Genomic DNA, 11,594 nt, shown 5'->3' on the forward strand with positions numbered 1-11,594 from the left:
TTATTCCCCCAAATGGAAATAAATGAAAAAGTTTAATTCTTACACTTGGAGACAATGGGGCTCTATGTAGACAAGTGTTTGGGGGGGGGTTAGCTTATAGTATCAACATAGAATCTACTCTGATATGTTATATCAAATTATTAACAGTTTTTCATTTTTGATGAATGTTTCATCATAATCCTTTAACCTCATGGACAATATGTAATTCGACTAAAGACTAGCAGCCACTGCTATTGTGGTTCTGTAAAATATAGAGGAAAAAGTGCTAGGTCAGGACATAATCTATGATGCACATTTTTACAACTGGAGCATGTAAGAATGTTTTTGTCAGAGCCACAGGAAGCCACTGAAGAGCTGCATGTAGCTCCAGGGCCACAGGCTGCCTACCCCTGGTCTACACTGATGAGCCATAACATTATGAGCACTGACTGGTGAAGTGAATAACACTGATTATCTGGTTATCATGACTCCTGTCAGTGGGTGGGATATATTAGGCAGCAAGTGAACATTATGTCCTCAAAATTGATGTTAGAAGGAAAAATGGGCAGCGTGAGGATCTGAGCGACTTTGACAAAGGCCAAAACTGTAGCTTGTGGGGTGTTCCTGGTCTGCAGAGGTCAGTACCTATCAAAAGTGCTCCAAGGAAGGAAAAGAACCAGAGACAGGGTGATGGGTGGCCAAGGCTCATTGATGCACGTGGGGAGTGAAGGCTGGCTCGTGTGGTCTGATCCAACAGACGAGCTACTGTAGCTCAAACTGCTGAAACAGTTAATGCTGGTTCTGATAGAAAGGGGTCAGAACACACAGTGCAGAGCAGTCTGTTGGTCTGGGGCTGCAGAACATTAGGACCACCAGGTGCCCAGGGGGGCACGATGTTATGGCTGATCGGTGTATGTTTATCGACATTTTAATGTGGAAATGTTACATATTATAGCTTTAATTGTTTAGTCTGTAACAGGTTGCATTGTCTCCTTTTGTCAGACCAAGAGTCCAAAACCTAAAGTTATTACAATTACAATAATATAACATATATCATAATATAATTATATGAAACAGAAAAGCTTGATGAAATACTTGATAATGAATCAGTTAAATTGTCAAAATCACTGACTGAATCTGGGAGGAACAGATCTTCACTTTTTACTGTAAGAACTTCTTGACGTCCCACTTTGTGCAAGCAGTTGTTTGTCTGCATGACTGTGACAGATATACCTGTTTGCCCCATGCTTTCTCTCCCTTCACAGTCATTCAATGACAAACGTAAAAAGAATTTCATCTTTACACGAAAGTTCCCGTTCTACAAGAATAAAGAGGGTGAGCAGGATGGCAGTGATTCAGACCGTAAGTAAGCTCACAGACACACTTACATGCAAGAGTGAGTGTAGGTCCACACGTAGGGCTGACGGGGGGCATTCACAGGTGTATTCCCGGTGCGGAGGCTTCATGGAGGCCTTTCCTGTTTCCTCTCATGATCATTTCCTGTCGTCTTTGTTTTCTTTCTGTGGGGTCACAGTCAGATATTCTGGCTCAGATGCCGATCAGTCAGCAGGAGAGAGGCCAAGTTGCCGCTGTTCATTTTTGTGTGCTACGTCCCCATATGGTGATATTTTGTGACCCAGTTTCGCTTCAGAGATCATTTAGGTTCAAGCCGCCTGCGTGTTATCATGTAGTATTTGGCTCCCCCTGCTGGCTGCTCAGTGTCAGATCTGTGGGCCCACAGCTCCCACCTTTCACTGCCTCCAACCTTCTGCTTACGTTGAGGCTGTCCTCCTTCCTCTCTCTTTTCTGCTCTGGCTCTCTTTGGACGGCCAATAGGACATCCTGGGGATAGGTGATGATGGGTATGGGACAAAGACCTTCAGTAAGTTGGCCCAGGAATGGTTCTTGATCTGTGCCCCCAAACCCCCCGTCCACTGTTGACTGTTGCATGCTGCATTTGTTGGATTTGTCTTGTTTCTCAGTTTGCAGTGTGCTAATCTCTGTCATAAGAGCTGAAGCTCAGTGATGGCATTTAGGGGGTGACATGAACATTACATGTTTTTTTCAATCTTATATTTATTGGATAAATAAAAGTCATGTATTTCTTCTTTTTCATTTAATGTGATCTTTTAACCGAGACAGTCATTTAAACATAGTCAGAAGTGGATTATATCTTTTGTTTTCTTATGGTATGGTATTAATGATATTAAATCATGTCCTTTTATAGACTTATTGTGAGGGCTCCGGCCTGTAAAGATGCGGTGTCAGGCAGTCACATGCACAGGCACTACTGGCTAGCTGCAGGGTTTTCACATTCCGCTTAATGAGAGATTCCTCCCAAACTTATATTTGCATGCTGAACAGACATAACGTGTTTTATATAACTGCACCCCGTACTGATGTTGATTACGTTTGATGCATGTTTGCATGACACTAGCACTAACAACTAAAATGCCTTTGCCTTTTCTTATGAGCATGTCAGTTTGAAGTAGAATTTTTTTTTGTTTGCTTTGTTAGTTATGTTGTAATGTGTTGTTTACTGTTGGTGTAGACATTTTAGACATACCTTCATATTGATTCAAGTGAAGAATTCATTTGGAACAAAGAGCCCTTACCTGCGAGCAGCGTTATCATCATTAAGATTTTCTTGTGCAGGTGAAATACTTCAGGGAATCCCTTTTTATTTAAAAGCTGCAGTAGGTAACTAGTAGGTAAAATAACTTTTTGTCATATTAGCTGAAACTTTCACTATATCCCGACAGTCCCACATGGGACAGATATTGTGTTAAGAACCAGGTTCCTCTGGCTCGTTCTAGTACTCCTAATGGTATTTGCAAGAATCCACCAAGTCAGTAATTGACGACAGGAGCACGTCCACACTTTTTTCGACTGGGATGGCACAATTCATGCAATTCCAACACTGTTTATGGACCCCCAGTATGAAATATTCAAATACATAAACAAATAAATATACTGCATGCAAAAGACTGCCTGGGATTAGCATAAATTGGGCATATCTGTAAAGGGGAGAATTGTGGGTACCAATAGAACTGATTTTTTTTCAGATATCTTGAGGTCAGAGGTCAAGAGATCTCTTTGAAAATGATTGCCAACATTTTCCCTAACTTTATCCCCCTTCCCGACATGCTAGCATGAGCACAGCATATTGGTACCACTATCTACAGCCTCTGAAAGACTCAGTGGCAGAGATAAGGATAATGCGGGACTTAGGGGGGCTCAGATTCCCATCCCAGGCCCCTCCCCTGAACACGCCCCTTTTGTTTTTTTGTTTTTTTTAAGTTACCTACTGCAGCTGTTTTGTCATGTTTTCTGTATCTGTCACATGATGCAGAGGGTTGTTTCTTACAAGTTCTTCAAATAACCTAATGTCTCTTTGAAACCACATTAAATACACTTAACATCATGAGCTGAGATAGAGCATCACTCTTGCCAACATTATGTACAGTAAAGAAACACATCAAGTATATGATTCAAATCACCATGCTTTACTAACTTTTTTGCCATGTATCTGTAATTCCCAGATTAAGTTTTAAATGGATGATATTTTGGTTAATGATTTGGTTCAGTTTGTAATGTGACCGTTCACCATGTGATTCATTTATGTAGCATTAACTGTATACATGCCTTTTGGTGTCCCAGGACCAGAGAAGTCAGTAAGATAGACCAGAAATAACAGAGACATGTTCTGTGATGTATGCTTCCATGCATGTGCATGTTGTTTATGTCAGTCATGAGTATTTTTCCAAATAGCATACTAATATTTTTCACCACCAGGGAGTCAAGAGGACGTGATTCTCTCATATGAGCCAGTGCTGCGGCAAGAAAGTAAGTTGTCACTTCCCACTAAATGCGTCCTCAAAGGCAGCACTCAGCATGTGAATCACAGTGTATTAATGCATTTGGATCTTTAAAACACTTCAGTGTAATGGAGGAAATTTAACAAAACTTAAGCTGTGCTCTGGGCTTTATGTCGTCTGTGATTAGTAACTCCAGGTAGGGAACATTTCTCAATTAAACACTGATGGACCCTTGCAGTAATTTGCATTTCAGTTTGGCGGCGTGGCTCTGCTCATGTCATTCTTCGGAGCAAAGCATCGTCTACATACATGTTTGGATGACGTATGGAACATGTGACTATATATTTTTTAATTTTATTTTTATTTAATTGGCCACATTCATTCTGCAGGCCAAAGTCTGATTTTATTGCTCATATGTGACTCAGATCCGATTTTTTCATGACTGTGTGAACAGCACAAATCACATGGGATCTGATCTTTTCAGTTCAGATTTGGGCCACTGTCATATGTGGTCCAAATCAGATACAGGTCTGATTTTTTGCAATGTGGCCTCAGTGTGAACAGTGTGAATCAGAATTCATGTGACTTTTACATCACTCTAGACATTCATCATATGGGTCAGGAGCTGGAATCTGATATGGGCCACATTAAAAAAAAATAATGTGCCAAACAAACAAAACAAATTTGAAAAAAATTGAGTGCTGAGGCTTGCAGTGTGAATATAGCAACTGCATCGCTTTTCCAAGAGATACCTGTGAACAAGAAACATTCACAGAAACATAATCCACAAACAAAAACAGCACATAATAAACAAGGAATAAATAAAAATAGTCACAAGCACCACAAAAAACACCAAAACAATACTACTCCATTTACTTGAAGATAACAATGAAAAGACTATATCTGAATCAACGTCAACTATCCTTAATAATCTTACTATATATTTTTATGTTCTATTTTATATTTGAACTTTAAACTATTTAAATATACACACATTAGTTGTGTCACGTTGTTTAACAAATGCAATGTTTGTCTTTTAATAACCTGATTTTTTTAGCCACTTTAGTGTTTTAGGAATTGCAATGATCATGATCACCCACAGTAACTGTTGCTATCAAATGGCAAAATGACACTTCCTATTGGCTAGTATTCCACATTTAAATGCAATACATTTTCATATATATTATCTGAATCCCACCAATCACGCCAAAGATTGCATTTTAGTTTTTTCAGTTTGTAGTTTGCTTTTATCACAGACAGTAAAGAGCCAGCGCTCAATAATAGGGGTGGCTGTGGCTCAGAGGCAGAGCGGGTCATCCCCTAATTGGAAGGTTGGTGGTTCGATCCCGCCACATGTCCCGCCACATGTCTAAGCATCCTTGAGCAAGAAACTGAACCCCAAATTGCTCCTGATGCTGTGCATCACTGAGTGAATGTTAATGAATGTGTTAGTTTCTGTTCAATGGACTTTGCCATCACTGAGTGAATGTATGTGAAAGGGTGAATTTGGCACGTAGTGTAAAAGCGCTTTGAGTGGTCAGAAAACTAGAAAGGCGCTATATAAGTACAGGTCCATTTACCACTATCATCCATATCTTGTTATGCATACTTTTTATTCTTATACCTGTTATATAGATAGACACATACACACATACATGTATCTTGTAATGCACCTTTGCACCCAAACAAAAACAAAGCTCCCCAGCACACACAACACAAGAAAAGTTACCTTTACAACAGGGGTCTCAAACTTATATTGGCTTGGGGCCACTGTCGCTATTGCCATCTCATAGGAGGGCCACTTCAGTGTTCAAGTACAACAAGAATGTGCAACATTCTGAAAATATTTCCATTACTAACATCATTCTTAACAAAAAAAAATGCAACAGCAGGTTCTATACATTTTTATATTCTCTTCTTATCAACCGTATTTATGCATTCGCGAACATCTTTGACCTTTGTCGTTATTTTGTGCCAAACTAAATACATGTTTTAAAATATAATTAGAAAATAATAAAAAATAATCTTGGGGGCCAAATTATATAATGTTTTTCTAAATTATGTCACAAGCCTGAGGGAGGGGGATGGAGGACCAGAAATGGGCCCTAGGCCAGCAGTTTGAGCTCAAACTTTTATCAGGCTCTCCAGGAAAATATCAGGCTCTCCTTTATGACCAACGTTAAAATACAGCAGCGTATGCCGACCCAGTTCAGCTACAGACAGCTCACACAGGAGGCAGCTTTATTCCTAATAAGATTATTTATTGTTAACCGTTGTTGAATCCTTACCGGAACCGGTTCAAGAACCAGAGCCAATCTGGTGGAAAAGGGGTCCTCCTGGTCCACACTTCTCTTTCCAAAAGTTCCTGTTTGGAGCCACGATTGTTTTTGAGCCATTCATTTTACCTCCGTTGATTATCTTACCATCACATTTAAGCTCCGAACTAATCATGGATGTATGCATGTGCTACGTTCATGAACGTAAATATGTAGCAGGCTGATATTGAAACACAATATTACAGAAAATGCAATGTGTATTTTAAATTACATTTCAGTGATCTCATATTTAATTTACATAACAAACAGTGTTGCTAAAGTGTTGTCTTTTAAGAAAAGTCAGTGTTTGTTTTTCCTTCCAGTTAATTATGCCAGACCCGTCATAATCCTGGGACCAATGAAGGACAGAATCAATGATGATCTTATATCAGAGTTCCCAGACAAGTTTGGGTCTTGTGTGCCACGTAAGTAGTTAATGTGTTAAGTTACAGGTTGTATTCATGATAGTCCATAACAGCTGTAGCATGACGTGATGAGAGTGAAATGGTAAAATCATTGTCTTTGTTTATTGATGTGTTTACCTGCTTACTCATCATATCCATGATCATATCCACCATGGAGTTTTAAGTTTCCCCCCCAAGCATCACCCACTGATCCTTTGTTCTGTTTAAATCACTGATAGCTGTTGGTCTATGGGAGATTCTAAAATGCCTGAATGAAAACAAATACACAAACACAAACACAGTGCGTGGCAGCCCTTCAAGATTACAGATATTGTTATTTATAATGACATTTTCTTGTATTGAGCACCAAACAATGCCAATGGAGTAAGCCAATTTTGCTTGGCTAGAATTCTTAAAACTAGCATAAAACTCTAACCTCTGAATACTGTAATGGACCTTAAAACTAGAAAACAATGCCAAAAATATAAGCAAGTTGTGCTTATTACAAGCAATTAAAACTCAGTTATTTAAGATAGACTTAAGGTCACTTTAATGAGCTGAATGTAAGAATGTGTCCCTTAATCTAATTCTATCTTTCAATAGACTTTGTCTTAAATGAAGGCACCAGAAGCATTCTTATTTTTAGCGTTTCTTATTGAAACAATGACAAACCAAACAGCGGCTTCATTTCCAACACTGGGACTAGACTACTTTTTCTTAAACTGAGAAGTTGTGCAAAATAATGCCTCCTAAAATAAGGAAAATAATCCTTTTCCTCTGCTGGCATATTATGCAAACCATTGTTGAAACTTGTTAAATCTAGCTCAGTATTAGCTGTGATATCTTAATAAGACAAAAAATTTTTTTCTTTTTAGAGAAGACTTTTTCCCCCAGAAACAAGGCTTTCTTGAGTAAATCATGTCAGTGTTACAGTGCAAAAAATAAAGTGAATAAAGAATCTCACTATAAAGTACGAATAGCAAGTATGTAAACCCTATCAGATCACTATTGGGATATTATAGGAATATTATACAGGCTCTGAAATCTTCCAGTGAACTTGTGCTCCAGTTGTTTTTTAGTTTTTTATGTGTACTAACTACTTTTTTTTTTTTTACTTTTGTAAATCAAATCCTGATAATATAACATCTCCTGCCGCCTTCATGAAATATATTAATGGGTAACAAATTTCATATTTAGGCTTGTTCTTTCCATGCAGATAGAATGGGAAATGAATCCGCCACTTAATGAAGTGAGATTCTAAGACAGGAAATGTGTCCACCTCATTCTCAAGTGTTGGTAAATATTAGTTTGTGTGGATGCTGAAATTAACAGATCACCTTCTGTTAAACGGCGATGAGGTTCATGAATTCAGTAGACAACCCACACACCACTGTGAAACTGTAGGCTCTAGTCTCGTCCACACAGAGTGAAGGGCCTGATTTATGGCTAAATGAAACCTTTTTCTCTAATACCATGAGCCCAGCCCCATATTGACTCATCCTGACAGGATCATCCCACTCCTCTGTGCATTGTGTAATGTGTTCTTCATCAGGTCAAAGCAGTTTTTAATTTTGCATGTTTTGATTTACTCATCTCTTTTATTTCAATGTACCTTTTAAACCATATAAAGCTGCCAACAGTTCAGGGCACCAAGGTAAGTGAGCGGATCAGCTGAGTTTATTCTTCATCCCTTTATTTACAAAGTGAGTCTTGAAGTAATTTGTCCCCATAAAAACTTTACTCCTTCTGTCCTTTTAGAAGTACTGTTTGTGTAGAATCCGTTTGAGTGGTTAGTGTTAATGTACATATATTAGTTTGAAACAGATAATAGTACACTTACTACCTTTGTAGAAGCATTCATTATCAGCCATCTTCTTTAAAGGTATCCAGTGAAATTTGCTCAAAAGCTTTCAAGCACATTGTATGCTAACAGTGTTCAATTGTGAATTCATTATCAACATTCTGGTTTTTGTAGCACATTTGCCCTCCAAGTATTTGCTAATTAATAAAATAACACAGTTTTTTTACACTCAGCAAAACATGACGTGACAACATTGTATGTCCTGTTTCCCTACTTGCTTTTTTGTGCAAATTTCATGACAAGCACATGTGTTCGTGGATAACTTGAAGGTACATTTAGTTTATTTGCCAAAACCATTTGACCAAACTCTGTTTGCCACTTAGTCAGGATTGGTAGGATTTCTTTTTTTTTACAGCACAGAACAGCAGGGTGCTGCCCTATATAAAGAAATGCAACAGTAATGCCATTGTTTTTGTGATGTAAGACAGGTTTTATTGGTACTATCAATATCTGCATGGTTTGTGCTAATTACAACAAGGTATCCAAAAATAATCTGATGATAATGTACAGTGTTAATGGTTATATATACACAAAATTCATTAGCCACTATTTGTCGCACTAGAGCACTAGAATCTTGGACCAAAACAATGTGTGTTACAACCCACCGTCATTTTACCTAGCAGATAACCATAAAAAACACACACACACAGAAACAAAATAAAACTAACCAAAATTAGTTAGTCTTTCCAACAATCGCCTTTTGTTAACCAGAAACAGCCGTAATATCGTCACCAGACCCCATAGGCAAAAACTGTAATTTGTAAAAGTGGACAGAAACAAACTCAAACTCGCCAGAATTGTCTTTGTTAGTCTTTCCACTGTTCCAACAATCACCAACTCTGGTTTGGTGGAAATAAATCCTTCATTCACCGACGTAGATGATAAAAACAGCAGTTTCAGTCGGAGCAGACCGGCTATGGAAACAAACACAGAGAGGCTGTGATACAACACAGGCAGAGGGAGAGAGACACCATGACTCCACTATATCTTTACATAGAGAACAGTTGTTTGCTAATTTAATTATGTTTAAAATCTCATATAATATATCCTTTAATATTTCCTTTAAGAGCATTGCTGTGTGTTTTATGGACCTGAGTGAGATCTGCTGTGAGAATTAAAAAGGAAATGTAGAAAATGTCTGCTGTGTAAGTTTTAAAGGGCTTGTTGTCCTCCTTCCACCAAAGATACCACCCGGCCGAAGAGAGACTACGAGGTGGACGGGCGAGACTACCACTTTGTGATGTCCAGAGAGCAGATGGAGAAGGACATCCAAGAGCACAAGTTCATTGAGGCAGGACAGTACAATGATAATCTGTATGGAACAAGCGTCCAATCTGTAAAATATGTGGCTGAAAGGGTGAGACTCTTTACTTGTTTCTAAAAGCTATATGTTAGATAGATAGAAATGTAAATACTTTATTTATCCCCGAAGGGAAATTATAATAGATGCACCACAGACAAGTAATAGAAAAGCTATAATGTCGTAGATGTTGTTTTGGATATATTTACACCATATGACATTTATTTTAATTTGCATTGTGCAGCTTTATATCATAACCTGAGGTACATCTCTTGTAATTTCATGCCTGTCTCAGGGTAAACACTGTATCCTGGATGTGTCTGGAAATGCCATCAAACGACTACAAGTAGCACAACTCTATCCCATTGCCATCTTCATAAAACCTAAGTCTATTGATTCATTAATGTGAGTATTAATTTAGTCTTTTATTACAGTACTTATTTTTTTAATTCTATAATCTTCCACTAGCCTGTATGTTTCCTGTACATTAATAATCGCCTAAATTGTCCTTGTACCTACGTAAAAACTACATTATAACTTGCTTATAAATGTAAGAATAAAGTGTTAGTTGTAATTGGTTCACAGTTCTCATAAGCTGAAATAAAACTAAAGACAGAATCATGTTTATGTGATGCTTTGTGTCCTTTGTGTGCAGGGACATGAATAAGAGACTGACAGAAGAGCAAGCCAAGAAGACATTTGACAGGGCTTTGAAGCTGGAGCAGGAGTTTGGTGAATTCTTCACAGGTATGATGTTCATAAAAGCACAAAGCAAAAGAATCCTCTCTGTCTCTCACTGCAGTATACAAGCACACTGATAAAACACACTGCTGATTAAAAGGCTCTCCTTCCAGCCTACCACAGTACAAAAGGACTGCATGCACAGGGTCTGAAATGATCAGGATTAATGGAGAGACATTTTTTCTTGAGCCCAATCCAGACTTACTGGACTAATGATGAACTAACTCCTGCAGTTATATAATGAACAATGTTAGTGTGATGTGTCACTTCTGTAAGATAGTCAACAGTAGGGCATGGGAGGATTTTAACTTACAATGACTGTAATAATGGATTTTATTGAATTTCTTCAATTTAATTTAATCTATGGATTTTTTTTGTTTAGATTGCATGTGTAAAAATTAAAATATATAATATTTGTTTTATATTAGTGGTAGGATCCTGCATTTCTTAACTCGAACGAAGGGGTCCACTGGGTCTTTTTTTACTCTACCATAAGAAGTCATAAAATCCTATACATGGGGGCTTTAAAGTGGCAATGTTGAGGATTATATTTTCAATAAATATCTGTTAAGCCACTATTAACAAATTAGGTAACAGGGAACTGGGGGACTGTCAGAAGCCTTCTAGCTCCCACCTGTGGTGCTTCTTAACCAACTCTGAAAATGTTTGAGCATATTTTTGATTCACCATAATTTTTGTAAAATGGCCAATATTCAAAATCTACACAGTGGATTTCTCACTTGTAATGTTCTCAGAAGTGAATTTAGAGGTGAAATAGCGTACCAAAATAGTAAAAAACTGTATAGAGCCGTCTGCCTCGGCCATTGACCAGGCGGCTGTGGCTCAGAGACAGAGTGGGTCGTCCACTAATCGGAAGGGTGTTGGTTTGATCCCCGGCTCCTCCCGCCACATATCGAAGTGTCCTTGAGCAAGATACTGAACCCCAAATTGCTCCCAATGCCATGCATCAGTGTGTGAATGTGTATGAATGAGTTCTGTTTGATGGACTTCGCCATCACTGAGTGAATGTGTGTGAAAGGGTGAATGTGGCACGTAGTGTAAAAGCGCTTTGAGTGGTCGGAAGACTAGAAAGGCGCTATACAAGTACAGGTCTATTTACCATTTACCAGTCAGAAAAAACGCAATGCATTATGGGGCGGTTGAGTATGTGCAGTA

General features: G+C 38.3%; 1 protein-coding gene across 42 annotated transcripts in view; it reads left to right on the plus strand.

Moving 5' to 3' along the window:
• Positions 1-11,594, plus strand: part of dlg2 (discs, large homolog 2 (Drosophila)) — a 219,563-nt gene that overhangs the window by 199,949 nt on the left and 8,020 nt on the right. For 31 of the 42 annotated variants that reach the window (XM_051401464.1, XM_051401462.1, XM_051401477.1 and 28 more), the window contains 7 exons: positions 1,245-1,341; positions 3,775-3,825; positions 6,436-6,537; positions 8,147-8,170; positions 9,562-9,734; positions 9,973-10,082; positions 10,333-10,424. In XM_051401464.1, the coding sequence (XP_051257424.1) occupies positions 1,245-1,341; positions 3,775-3,825; positions 6,436-6,537; positions 8,147-8,170; positions 9,562-9,734; positions 9,973-10,082; positions 10,333-10,424 (649 nt within the window). Of the gene's footprint in view, positions 1-1,244; positions 1,342-1,815; positions 1,862-3,774; positions 3,826-6,435; positions 6,541-8,146; positions 8,171-9,561; positions 9,735-9,972; positions 10,083-10,332; positions 10,425-11,594 lie in introns of those variants that run through there. The other 11 variants (XM_051401463.1, XM_051401468.1, XM_051401501.1 and 8 more) reach the window with 4 other exon arrangements.

The sequence above is a fragment of the Dicentrarchus labrax genome, unplaced genomic scaffold, assembly GCF_905237075.1.
Source record: "Dicentrarchus labrax unplaced genomic scaffold, dlabrax2021, whole genome shotgun sequence".
Classification (NCBI taxonomy): Eukaryota; Metazoa; Chordata; class Actinopteri; family Moronidae; genus Dicentrarchus; species Dicentrarchus labrax.